Below are 14193 nucleotides of genomic sequence, written 5' to 3'. Positions count from 1 at the left end.
ACCTAATGATAGGAGAAAACAGAATTTCAACTAAAAACATAAACATGGGACTCTTTTACCCCCCTTCCCCTTAGGGCCTGGGCCGTAGTGATTGGCCCCAGGAACCCTAGATTTTAATCGTTCTGGCGCTCACCTGATCTGACCTCGGATCCCTAATTGCTCTGTTGTGCGCTTGCTCTGTAAACTGTTGAGTGCTGCACAAATGCATGGAGTTAAAAATATCCAACAGGTTAGTACTCATTGCTACAGCGCTTTATATTTATTTTGTCACAGCCCAAGCTTCAGCCAAACACAGGATAGCACCCCTCCCCCCGACACACACACTTATGTATAATGGAGGGAAGGGTAAGGAACCGGGACCAGGAGGATATTGACATCCATAACCAGAAACCGACTCTTTCCGCCAAACATTAAATTGAAATTGTTCCTCTGCCTGTTGATAATAAAGGTTCGGGAATCACGCGTGTAGAAGGAAACTGGTTGAATACATTGTTAAAGTCAAAGAAGACTCCCCCTTTCCTACCCTCGCCTTTTCCCTGTGGGTACCGTCCCGCGGGTACGCCCGCACCCGCCTTCAGCTCGCCAGGCACTGCTACGCATGCGCAGCGGGATTGGCGCAGGCTCAGTGGTGGAGAGTGGGGCAGAGCCACCCCGCCCCTCCCTGCCTCTGTCGCCACTGCCCTGCAGATGCAGAAGGACCAGCTGATCTCCCTCGGCCGCTGTCTGTTTCCAGCTCTGGGCTTAGATGCTTTGAGTGAATCTTGGAGTTCCCTTCTCAGCACCAACTCCAGCGTGTTCCACATCTCTCCGCGCGCTGACTGCCCCGCCTGCAGCACAAGGTGGTTTGTGTACGGTTACCATGGAGACGCTAGCCTGCCTGGCAAAGGCAGTGCGCGGGAGGGCAGGAGGGTGAGGTGAGGATGCTGCGGCGCTCGGCCCTAACCTGGACCGATGGAGGAGCGGGCTTTGCCCGGAGTGAGAGAGCCGCTGTGCTAGCGGGAGGTGAGGAGTCCCCCGCAGGTTCACCAGGGACCCCTCCTGCTGTTGTTTTGTCTTCTCTCTCCCGATAGGGTCGAGTGGTGCTGCTGCATACTCTCAGGTTCGCACAAATGTCTCCTTCTGTAATACTTAGCAGTCGCCTGGGACCTAATAACAGGAGTTCAGTAACACCGGAACACCGGCTGAATGAGAAGAGAGTGGTAGACTAAGGGGTTTTGTGTAGGCAGGAGACGTAGCCAAGGTCACACAGAGCAAACGTGGACTTTTCTAGGTAACGGGTGTGTCCTCAAGAAAGTGGAACAATATTAATTACATCCTATGTGTACAGAATGCCTCTTGCGACCCATGCCACGAATACTACAGCATGTCCTTCCATCCCATCCCGACTTCAAATTCTTTTAACTTGGTATAAAAGCAAGTCACACCATTTGCATCCCATTTTGTGAATCTCTAAGGTTCTGACTCACAGTTGGTGTTGATTTGGTATATCTGACATTCAGTAAAGCCATTAGTAGAAGCTGTCTGTTTTTATCAAGGGCAGTACTCTCTACTTGAAAATTTAAATTTATGATATACATAAAAACACTGAGCAAATGCCATTCTATTTGGGGGTTTCTCTTACTAGTGAATATTTTCACTCACAAGGAAGTTTTCCTGGCTCCTCTCTATCACATAGCCCCTGGACAGTAGTTCTTAACTTTTCCAAGGGCTAAACACTGTGCTAAAGCATATGGGCCATCTCACGCGACGCTAAAAACCACATTAAGAGGCAGTCACTGTGGTTTTTACAGACAAAAACACAAGTGTAAAGATGCTCAATACCTTGCCCAAGGTCACAGCACTGTGGATCGTCAGAGGACTTAAACACTTGCCCTGACATCTAAGTGCTTTTCTCACACCTATTTGGATAAGCATGTTAACACCAAAGTAATTTCATCATGGAAAGGGTCCTGTGTGTTTGATTTGCTGGGGAAAGGGAGTGAACCCATCCACACTGATTTTGGCAATGTTGATAGGATATTGCCACGCTTAGCATGAAATATCTGGTTTAGGTGCTAGTAGTAGCAAAAATAAAGATAGGGTTTTAATTCTTGTTTTATATGCATGAGTGTTTGCCTGTATGTATGTATGTGCACTGTGTGCATGCAGTGCCCTCTGAAGTCAGGAGAGGGCATCAGATTCCCTGGAACTGGAATTGCTGCCATGTAAGTTTTTATAATTTAGGTATAAAATTATGTAAATAATGATTTTGAATTTCTTTCACATCAATAAGAAATATTTTGTTTTTAAAAAATAACACACGGGCTGGTTAAGAGCACTGGTTGCTCTTTCTGAGGACCAGGGTTTGCTCACCAGCATCTATATGGTGGCTCACATCCACTTGTAAATCGAGTTCCAAGGAATTCAGTGTTCTCTTCTGGCTTCTGTGGGCACTGTGTGCATGGGGTGTACTGACATAATCACAGGTAACCTACCCATACACATTGAAACAATAGCAACAACCAGTTCCTATTTCAGTTTTCCTTCTGTAGATGGGATCCTTTCGGGATCCCATTGGATACCACAGACTGAAGACAGCGTGATGTGAGACAGAACTTAGCTTCCCTCTTCTCCCCTGGCTTCTTCTGGAAGGGCTCCTGGGCTCTCTCTGACCCCTGTAGGTCTGCCTAATCCATGTTGCCTTTGGTCTCTTCCTGTTTTCTCACGTACCTACTCCTTCTGTTCTCAGTGCCCATTACTGTTCTCACCTTGAAGTCACTGCTACTCCTGAATCTCAGACTTCCATACAGGGCTCATTGACTGTAGCATTTGTCCAGTCCCGTTCTTTAGGGCAACTGGAAAGAGAGAAGAAGCTATATTTGAACTTACGTTGCCACAGAGCCTCACAAATCAGATGCCAGTGTGAACACTAATATACCTTTATCATCTACCACAGTGGATATCTCCGATTAAAGAAGCCCTGTAACCTTCACTCTGGGAGTTTTTCGTTGAGGTGTGCATAGTCTTCAGTTGTGCTACTCTGGAGGGTTGGAGTTCAGGGTCCCAGGGTAGGGAACAACCCCAGGTGATGAGCAGTTAGTTCCATCACTGGAAATACATAAGACAGAGACAGTTAGGGACCCTATGGAGTCTGTATAAAGGCCACTAAACTCAGCCTAAAAGTGTGGGAAAGGCATGCCCAGGAAGGGTTCTTGAGGAAGTGATTCTCAGGTAGCATGGGAGGAGTAAGAACTGCCCAGTTTTTCTCTTCTCCCTTTTCTCCTTCCTGCCCACCCTTGCCAAGTCACAAGTCACACCAACCTTCAAGATCTTCAGTCCAGGCATCAGCTTGTGCCTTGTTTCTCCCTGCCATGTTGCTCTCCCTCTGGTCCCCATCCAGGCTTCATCCTTGGAGCCCTGCTGGGCCGTACACAGCCACACATGCTCCGGATGCTCTTTCTTGGCTTACTCACAATTCTCTCCTCTGAGGCCACTGTCACCTGCTCAAAGTCAGCCCATTTTCCAGACCTTAGCTCAAGCGCTTCCTCCTTCATAAGCTGCTAGGTGCTCTCTCCTAATTGGAACATTTCATTTCCTGTTGAGTAATTGCATGGCCATTTGTGTCAGTTTTCATTGTCCCCTCAATTTCTTCTTTATAATGAAATCATTTGGATACAAAAAAAGGCTGATACTTGGTACATACTGAGAAGGCTTCCCTTGTAGGGAAAACATCTCGAGTGTTTTTATACCAATAGGCAAGTATTGCAACCCCCAGCCTCCAGACATGGCCTCCCAACCACCCATCGAAGTCTAGAATAGCTTGACCAACAGTCCTGGGCATGTAGCATAGCTTTGCCTTCACTATTGCTTTGAGTTTATCTATCTCACAGGAGAGTCTCAGGATCTGGGGAGGCGATGTACTCAAGAGGACTTGGCCCACTATTTAGTATTAAATTCTTCCCTGACATTAGCGGTCCAGCTGGCTTAGCAGAAAGGCAGAGTTTTATTGTTCTTTGTGGTCCCAGGGATCTAGGAGGAGGCCTTTACTTGTAGCAAACATACTGCCTTTGTTCAGTTGGTCACTCTAGTAGAACGAACCTGCTCCATTGCCAGAAAGGCTGTGCAAAATGAAGATTTCTGTAGTGTGATTATGTTATGGCCTGGCATGCTTTGTTGTAAAATAGATGTTCACACTCTTTGTAACTATTTTTCACATTGACTAAGCCCACTGATAATTTACAACTTAATAGATCACAACTTGTAACTCAACCACTGTAAGAAACCCAAAACAAAACATCATCTTTATCAAAAAGAAACATAACTGTCACCAGTTTTGTCATACTAGTAAACGTTTCTAAGTTTGATTTAGCTAATAATTTGTTAGCATTGATATAATAACCAGAGATAAATGGTACAGATCGTATTATAGTAGCACTTGGGAGGAGATGGAGAAAGCTGTGAACATTTATACACGGTTTTAAAATTATTATTTTCATGTGCATGGATGTTTTGCCTGCATGTGTATCTGTCCACGGTGTGCGTGCAGTACCCAAGCAGGCCAGAAGATGGCTTTGGATAACTTGGGACTAGCATCGCAGACATTTGTGATATATCCTGTGGGTGCTGGGACCCAAACACAGGTCTTCTGGAAGAGCCGCCAGTGCTCTTAACTGCTGAACAGCCCCCTCACACTTTTTTTTAAAAAAATCTTTTACCTACATTTATTTTCCCACAGATATTTGTTCAGTCTAATTACCTGTGGATCCAAATATTTTACAGAACTCTTAGAAAACCGCCTGAGTCGGGCGTTGGTGGTGCACGCCTTTAATCCCAGCACTCGGGAGGCAGAGGCAGGCAGATCTCTGTGAGTTTGGGTCTACAGAGCTAGTTCCAAGACAGGCTCCAAAGCCGCAGAGAAACCCTGTCTCGAAAAAACCAAAAAAAAGAGAAAAAAAAAAAGAAAACCGCCTGAGTTCTTGCTCCGTTGTGCTGTGTACTTTTGGATGCTAAAACTGAAAACTAGCCGAGAGGAGTGTGGGTCAGGAACAAGATGCCTTTTTACTTCCCAGAGCTCTCTGTTGAGTCTGTATTCGTTTTGCCCGACTCCCTTTGGACATTGCAGGACTCGCTAGTGCTATGCGAGGCCGAAAGCCTAGACAACTTGACTTAGTGTCTAGAAAGAAGCCTTTTTATTGTATAGAAACTTCTAAATCACACGATTTCAAGTCACCGTAGCCTTTTGCTTCCTTTTGTGGTGGTGAGGGTCAGAATCGGGGCCTTCCATGGTCTAAGTGCACAATCCACCACTGTACCACACTCCAGGCCTTTCAAGGAGTCTTTCTAAATCCAGCCAACTGCCATGACCATGTCTGTTGTGAGGCTGAATTTATAGATCAAAACTATACATTAATATATATGAAATAAAACAGTATGCAGGTGTATGTGCACCTAAGGCATTTTATATATTTTGAAACAAATCTCATTGGAAGTTATTGATAATCTAACCTCGTCAGAAGTGTTAGAAGTAAGATGTCTTAGGCCTGCCATAGTTTTTGGTAGTTTTGTTAATATATATACATACACATGCACACATGCATATACACACATAATTCTGGAGTCCTTGTTTAAACTCAAAATCCTGACTAGGAGAGCCTCTGGAGAACTGCTCAGACGGTGGCTGCCTCTTCAGTGAGGTGCCTGCTGCTGTGTATGTGCAGAATGACATTGTCTTTTCAGAAACTTGGGGGTGGAGCCGAGTAGAGCTAACCGAATGTTCCTGTCTGTTTCTGTGCTCAACGAGAAGGGTCACACGTAGCAAATTTCTCTGTCTAAGGAATCAGTTGCTTATGGAAACAGGATCTTTTCTGTCTCCTTGCACGGGTCTCAAAACATTCTCTTTTTAGAAGAAGCCGTTCTGAGGTTGGATGCTGAGGCCTGAATAATGGATAGGCCTGTGTCTCTGAAAGCACATTTGTGTAAGGTTGGTTTTTTTATTTTTTTAGGATTGGGGTTAGTTTTTACTTTTTTATTTTTTAGGATGAAAAGTTTTGCTAAAATAATGAATATGTTGATACCATATATTACTTAGAATATATTTTTAAAAACCTGGACCATTGTTAGGTTTGCCTGGACTCTGTAGGTAACATTGGACCTTTATTGAGGTAGGCTGGTCTCTATGGACCATATTGGACCATTGTTGAGTTACATTGGTCTCTGTGGGCACACTGGACCATTGTTGGGTTAGGGTGGTCTCTGTGGGTCACACTGTATCATTGTTGGGTTATATAGGTCTCTATGGGCCATGTTGTGCCATTGTTAGGTTGGGTTGGTCTCTGTGGGCCACATTGGAACATTGTTGTGCTAGGTTGGTCTCTGTGGGCCACAATGGGCCATTGTTGGGTTAGGCTGATCACTGTTAGTCACATTGCCCTTTGAGAAGGATCCACTGTCTCATGGCCCTGCTGCATGGCTGTAAGTATTTGATAGGCTGGGAAAAGAATACTAGATATTAATGTTTGGTATTTATCCACCATGGACAATATCATAATTGAAGATGATGTGAATTGATTCATTAGGAAAAAAATTAGACAGTATGGGAATGAGCCATTCTTGAGGGTTTGTTGGGAAAACAAATGCTGTTTGGAAGGATGCCCCCAGGCTCCAGTTTAACCTATATAAGCCCTTTGTGTAGGGGTGGTAGGGAAGGGGACAAAAACTTAATTAAAACTTAATAGAACTCTCAGTGCTTTCAGGTAGGTTTATGGATATGAGATGAAGTCTGGGGCTGGGGCTGGGGTTGGCCTGGGGTGGGGAAGGGACAAGGTTGGGGCAGGCCTGGGGCAGGGTCCAGTCTTAGTAGAGGAACATTTGCCTGGCAGCAGTAGGCCCTGGATTCTTTGGCTCTTTCGTGTGTGTGTGTGTGTGTGTGTGTGTGCGCACATGTGCACACGCTACATGTATAGATGCACATGCGTGTGCAGGTACACTTACATGTGGGGCATGTGTGAACCAGGGAGTTGACATGAAAATATCAATCATTTCTGCACCCTCTTTTTTGAGATCGGGTCTCTCACTGAGCCTAGAGGCTGCTGTTTGGGGGAGTCTGGCTGGCTGGAGAGTTGGGGTTGGCTGGCCTCTGCCTTCCAGCGCGCTGGAGCAACAGGCGCAGCTGCATTCCCAGCTTTTTAAGTCGGTCCTGGGGATCTGAACTTGGTTCCCCCTGCTTGCTCAGCCAGCACGTAATTCACCGACACCTCCCCAGGCCCTGTTCGTGTTTATTTTCAGGCGTGTATAGAGGAATAGCTTAGTATATGGATGGGTGCCTTTCTGTCTAAAGTACCAGGTTAAGAAAATAATGCGTGTTTCTTGTATCATATATCTGCAGGGCGTGTGTCTGAAGACCGTTTTCATTTGAAAGGAAAGATGTTGTCATCCAGTGATCAGAAGTTAGAGAAGCTGGATCCCTTTCATCGACCTTTGATGTCCAGGCAGAAGACCAGCGCGGAAATCATAAGTGAAGCGCGGAATGCCTTAAGAGCAGTTAGAACCCAAAGGCCCTTCACACCCCGGGAAGACCAGAGGAAGCTGTTTGGGCCTGCCTCATCCAGGACCCCGGAAAACAGACCTCCCTCCTCCTTCAGGTACTGATGCTTGGCTTTGGTGGGCACACAAATATTTAGGCCACCAGATTAGTTCTCTCTGTCCTTCTCCCCCTTAACGCCTGCCAGTCCTTGATCATCTTGCTGTCTCTAAAGTCCTATGTTCCCCAGGACGTCATATAGCAGGCATCATGCCCATGAGAGCCCTTTCTAATTGGCTGCTCTCACTGAGGAATTTGAATGTATTCTTCCTCAATGGTCTTTCATGGCCCAGAAGCTCATTTCTCTTTAGCACCCAATAAAGTTGCATCATCTGATTGCACCATAGTCGCGCCCTTGAGTTTCTTCCGATGGAAATTCTGTTCCCACATTCCATGTCCATCAACGCTCTAACTCCCCATGTGCATGCTTTTGGGGAGGTACAAGTTCGCAGATTCTTTGGGTAGTTGCCAAGGACCCCATGGCAGGGGCAGATGGTGAGAATATGTTTGGTCTTATAAGAAATCACCAACCCACCTTCCACAGCGGCTCTCTACTGTGCGTTTCCACGAGCATTAAGTGAGCATTGCCAGTCTGCTGCCTTCCCCACTACCTGGTCCCTGACTCCTCGGGAGGTGATTTGCATCTTTTCCCGGTGACGTGATGCAGAGCATCTTTTCATGCGCTTGCTCGCCATCTGTGTGTCTTCTTTGGTCAGGCATCTGTTCAAGCCTGTGGCCCAGTTTCTAAATTGGGTTGTTTGTGTTCTTGTTGAGATTTAAGCATTCTTTGAGTAGCCTGGATAGCAAACTCTTATGTTATCCATCTTTTGCAAGTCTTTTTTCCTACCAGACTTGGGCTTCTTATGCTCTTGAGTGCCTTCTGTGAGCAGATGTTTTTAATTTTAGCATAGTTTGGCCGATCAGCTTTCCGTCCTGGGGCTTGACGTCACTGCTGCATAGAAAAGTCGTCACCTGACCCAAGTTTAGCCTGACTCTCTTCTGTCATATCTTGTAGAGGTTTTATCGTTTTGAGCCTTATATTTGGCTCTCAAATTGAGTTTGAGCTCATTTCTGAGGTGGATGTGAAGTCGTGCGTGTGTGTGTGTGCGTGTGTGTGTGTGTGTGTGTGTTGGAACGATTATCTCTCTGCCCTGCACAAAGTCACTAACTTACAATGATTCAGTGTATAAAGTTCCATTTTATGACATGGAAGTGCTGGGTACTCAGGAGAAACTAGACTTTGACTTTTGATATTCTCCTGGGCTCGCCAGTGCAGCCAGATGCACTCTTATGGTGCTGGGCAACAGTAGCAAGCTGCAGCTTCAGATGGGTCAGCAGGTCCTGAGAGTAAACAACTCAGTCTGTAGTGTGCTGCGCTGCCTTGATGAGCTCTGATATCCGTAGGTTAGATGAGCTAAGTACATCTGACTAAACAAACTTTTCAACTTAGGAGGTTTATAGGTCTCTCCCTCCTCTCAAACCAGAGAGTACCTGCATCCTTTGCTCCGCTGATGGCCACCCATTTAGCCGTATGCTTGCAGGTCTGTTCCTGATGATGCTTCTAACAGCGCCCTGTTGCTGGCATTATGGTGTGCTTTGAAGCCCAACAGTGTCCCTTCTACCTTCGCTCTCTATTACTGTTACTACTGATTATTCTGGGTCTTTTACCTCTGCATAAACACTTCCGGTTCAATTTGTTGATACAAAATAACAACTGGGACTTTAAGATTGCATTGATTCTGTGTGTAAGTTGAAAGTTGGAAGCAACACTTTAAAAACTTCATTATAAATAATGTTGCAAAAAAGGTAACAATGCAACAATATTATGTGTTCTGTGGGCAAGAATGGTCTGTCTTTCCAGCTAGTTGGTGCTCCTTTAGTTACTTTCTTTGAGTTTCCGTTTTCCTCACAGACAATGTATGCTTCTCTAGGCTTAGAATCAAGCACCACTTGTATTGCATTTTCATCTCGGTTGCCACCTGTCTACCATGTAGGAAAACTGACTGTATTAATCTTGAATGCTGCAACCCTTTATTCCAGGGAGGCCGGATCTTGTCAGTTCTGTATTCCTTCTTGCAGAGAAGATAATGCTTTCAGCAAACAAAGTTGTTTTTTTTGTTTGTTTGTTTTTTGTTTTTTGGTTTCTTCATTCCCGGTCTATCTGCCATCTATTTCCTTTTCCTGCCTTTCTGAAGTAACTGTGACTTCTGGACATGGTTGAAAAGCAGCTGTGAGTGGGAATGTTTGTGGATACTCCTTATCAAGGTAGAAAATTCCCCTTCTTTTCTAGGTGTTGTTATGTGTGTGTGTTTAATGATAGAATCAGAGGATTTTTCTTCAACTTGTTAATATGATAGATTATATTTATCGATTTTTCAAGACAATTTTTTTGAGTTTGATTTTTGACCAAGATTCCTAAAGATAATTTTAGACACCGAGTAAAGAAACTTACTTTGAAATGAAATAGTTAATAGTGACTGTCATATAAAGTTTATAAAGTTACAACAAAAAGGCTTTAAAGTATATCTATTTCAATTATTATTATTATTATTTGGACAAAGCATGAGGTGACCCTGCTGACCTATAACTTGCAGTGTAATCAAGAGTGATTTTGAACTAATGATCCTCCTGCCTCAACTTTCTGAGTGCTGGGATTACAAGTGTCTCCATACATTCAGTTTTAGGCAGTGCTGGAACTGAACCCAAGGATTTGGCAGGCCAAACAAGCACTCTATATAACTGAGCACTGAGTACACTGAGCACTATACATGCTGAGTATTCTACACACTGAGCACTCTACACACTGAGCACTCTACATACTGAGCACTCTACACACTGAGCACTCTACACACTGAGCACTCTACATACTGAGCACTCTACACACTGAGCACTCTACACACTGAGCACTCTACACACTGAGCACTCTACACACTGAGCACTATACATGCTGAGCACTCTACACACTGAGCACGCTGAGCACTATACATGCTGAGCACTCTGCACACTGAGCACTCTACACGCTGAGCACTCTGCACACTGAGCATGCTGAGCACTATACATGCTGAGCACTCTGCACACTGAGCATGCTGAGCACTCTGCACACTGAGCACTCTACGTGTTGAGCATTCTGCACTGGAGCACTCTACACGCTGAGCACTCTACACACTGAGCACTCTACACACTGAGCACTCTATGCACTGAGCACTCTATACACTGAGCACTCTACACACTGAGCACTCTACACACTGAGCACTCTACGCACTGAGCACTCTACGCACTGAGCACTCTACGCACTGAGCACTCTACACACTGAGCACTCTACACGCTGAGCACTCTACACGCTGAGAACTCTACACACTGAGCACTCTACACGCTGAGCACTCTATACGCTGAGCACTCTACACACTGAGCACTCTACGCACTGAGCACTCTATGCACTGAGCACTCTACACACTGAGCACTCTACACGCTGAGCACTCTACACGCTGAGCACTCTACACGCTGAGCACTCTACACGCTGAGCACTCTACACGCTGAGCACTCTACACACTGAGCACTCTACACACTGAGCACTCTATGCACTGAGCACTCTACACACTGAGCACTCTACACGCTGAGCACTCTATACGCTGAGCACTCTACACACTGAGCACTCTATGCACTGAGCACTCTGCACACTGAGCACGCTGCACACTGAGCACTCTACACACTGAGCACTCTACAGAGTTGCATTCCTGTCGTTTGTAAGACCATGTCTTATCATATACCTCAGGCTAGACTTGTGCTCATTATCCTGCTTCCGTGTTCTGAGTACTGGGTTACACACATGTGCCACCATGTCTGACTCATTATTCAGTGGTTTAAGTCTTCCTAAAAGTAGTAGGAAAGTGGTTAACAGTTTTGAGTGTTAGAACCCACTTAAATTGCCTTTTCTCAACGTGCCTGCATTGTTTTCTACCTAGAGTGTACTAGCGTAGACTAGAAGCAGAAGTCCTTCACAGACTAACCCTCTCCACCATCTCTTCTGTAGCCTTCATGCCTCCAGCTTTGAGTCAGCGGATTCCAGGCCTATCTCCGGCACCCGTCTCAGTCCCCTCGAGCTGGTGAGTACCTTCTGTCACCACCGCCATTAGGACATAAACTTGGCCACAAATACTAGGAGTCAGCACTTGTGTCCCTAAGGATATTATCATGTAGACCCAAGTGTACTAACAATTTAATGTGTCTGCTGATGCCTTTACATTTTTAAATATAATGCTTAATATCTAATGAAATGCCCCTGTAGCGTACCTGTAATTTTGTAGTAAAGAAGAACTAAAGTCATTTGCTAGACAATATTTCATATTTTTGTTGTTTAAAAAGTTGTTATTTTATCTTAATAATTATCTATAACAAAATTGTATATTTATGTTTTAAATATATATGTACTTTATATAGCCATACACACATGTGTGGGTACTTTAAAAATGTAAATTATACATATAAATGTATATATATTTTAAGAAAGGGAGAGAGAGAGAGATGGAGACCAAAAAACCAAACAGAAGTCACTAAAAATAGTGTCTTTTCCTTCCCCTATTCTTCATTGTCCTTGGCCCCGTGGGTTTCTTATGGCGCTTCCTAGACGGCTTCGTCTGCTGCTCTTAGGGAGAACTTCCCAAGACGCCTCAAGCGGTTTGTGCTTCTGCCACCATTCATCAGACGCACCCCTCTTCCTGCCCTACTACTGTTCTCACACAGATGCACTGTGGGTTTGCTTAGTCCAGCTTTCAACCCATTCACAGCTGACCCTTGAGTCAATAAGGGCTCAGAAGCTGACCTTGAGCTAATAGTTAATAAGTTAACTGATGATACTCGCTTCATCTCGCCTGTATCAGTTTGTGCTCCCTTCTTGATATCAGCTACCTTGTGTCTTTAGTTTTGGATTCGTTCTATTTCAACCTCAAACTGCCCTCCACTCATCCAAATCATCTTTTTGTGTTTGGGGACATGGGCATCATATCAAGTCATCTCACTGGGAGAGCTCTCCAAATGTGCTGTCTCCTCCCTCACTCTGGGTACCTGGTCCTGCTCTCCAGGTGTGCTGTCTCCTCCCTCGCTCTGGGTGCCTGGTCCTGCTCTCCAGGTGTGCTGTCTCCTCCCTCGCTCTGGGTGCCTGGTCCTGCTCTCCAGGTGTGCTGTCTCCTCCCTCGCTCTGGGTGCCTGGTCCTGCTCTCCAGGTGTGCTGTCTCCTCCCTCGCTCTGGGTGCCTGGTCCTGCTCTCCAGGTGTGCTGTCTCCTCCCTCGCTCTGGGTGCCTGGTCCTGCTCTCCAGGTGTGCTGTCTCCTCCCTCGCTCTGGGTGCCTGGTCCTGCTCTCCAGGTGTGCTGTCTCCTCCCTCGCTCTGGGTGCCTGGTCCTGCTCTCCAGGTGTGCTGTCTCCTCCCTCGCTCTGGGTGCCTGGTCCTGCTCTCCAGGTGTGCTGTCTCCTCCCTCGCTCTGGGTGCCTGGTCCTGCTCTCCAGGTGTGCTGTCTCCTCCCTCGCTCTGGGTGCCTGGTCCTGCTCTCCAGATGTGCTGTCCTCTCCCCAGCTCTCGGTGCCTGGCCCTGCTCTCCTTCACCATCATCTTGGGAGGCACCTCCTCCCTCTGCGGGAGCTCTCCTGTCTCCTGCATCCCTTCTCTGTGGTGTGGGCCCTGCTCTGGGCCGAGCATTTTTCCCATAGAAAGGGTGTGTGGGGAGTAAATGACACGACACTTGATTCCTGGTTTTCTTTTTTGAAAATTGGTAGGATTTTCCTCCTTGTCCCCAGTTTTTCTGATTTGCTTTTTATTGCTATGATAAAGCCCTGCTTAGGGAAGAAAGGGTTAATTTAGCTTATAAGTTATGTCATTAGAGGAAGCCAAGGCAGGAACCTGGAAGCAGGAACTGAAGCAGAGAGCCTGAGGAATGACGCTCGCCGGCCTGCTTGCTCTCTATGGCCTCGTCCACTCTCTCTCTCTCTCTCTCTCTCTCTCTCTCTCTCTCTCTCTCAGCCTGTTGTGGGCAGGCTTGTGGTTATCTCTGTCCCCCCAAGGTGCTCTGGGGTGAATCCGTAGCTGTGCTCAGTGTGCCCGGGCCTCGTGCTGCTGCGTGCTGGTAGTTTATAACCCACTTACTGGGTTCTTTTCATTTCTGTTTTCCTATATTTAATTTCCAAAAGCTCACTTCCCACAACCTTTAATTTGTATTTTTAGGTAGTATTCTGTTGTTTCATGGGTGTAGAACTTTAGATATAATTTGGTGGTCTTCAACTCGGCTCTCCCTGTATAGCCCCTGCAGAAAGTCTAGTTTGTTTTGGTCTCTGGCTTTCATGTTAGAAACCCTTCTGGGACCTGGTACTGGGTTTTGGCATATGGCTAGAATTGGGTCTACAGGTGGTATTAGCCAACCCTGCCACTAAGGCAGTCTGGCTGGGTCATGTTGTTGATTAGGCCCAGCTCTTCACCAGGCTCTGTTTGAGATGGCAAAGTCTGGTTGTTGATGCTCAGAGGCCAGCGGAGAAAGAAGGTAGGGACTCTGAGCATTTAGTATGTTGATACTCAGTTAATAGTCGTGCCTGTGGGGCGTGGCAGTCCAGTCCTGGAATCCCAGGGTTTGGGAGGTAAAAGCAGGAGGC

The 14193-nt window shown here is 46.0% G+C and overlaps 1 protein-coding gene across 3 annotated transcripts in view; it reads left to right on the top strand.

The window, feature by feature from the left end:
- The first annotated feature begins 702 nt into the window (after positions 1 to 702).
- The window catches only part of Armc2 (armadillo repeat containing 2), a 109615-nt gene continuing 96124 nt past the window's right edge, over positions 703 to 14193 (top strand). The window contains exons 1-3 of one of the 3 annotated variants that reach the window (XM_041654012.1): positions 703 to 914; positions 7364 to 7619; positions 11589 to 11661. In XM_041654012.1, coding sequence (XP_041509946.1) covers positions 7402 to 7619; positions 11589 to 11661 — 291 coding nt within the window. In that variant the 5' untranslated portion in view covers positions 703 to 914; positions 7364 to 7401. Of the gene's footprint in view, positions 1003 to 7363; positions 7620 to 11588; positions 11662 to 14193 lie in introns of all 3 variants that reach the window. The other 2 variants (XM_041654011.1, XM_041654014.1) reach the window with 2 other exon arrangements.

The sequence above is a fragment of the Microtus oregoni genome, unplaced genomic scaffold (assembly GCF_018167655.1).
Source record: "Microtus oregoni isolate MIOR12 unplaced genomic scaffold, Mior012 000006F_ref0000085, whole genome shotgun sequence".
Lineage (NCBI taxonomy): Eukaryota > Metazoa > Chordata > Mammalia > Rodentia > Cricetidae > Microtus > Microtus oregoni.
Note: the sequence above shows the minus strand (reverse complement) of the source record. Positions and strands in the feature narration are given on the sequence as shown.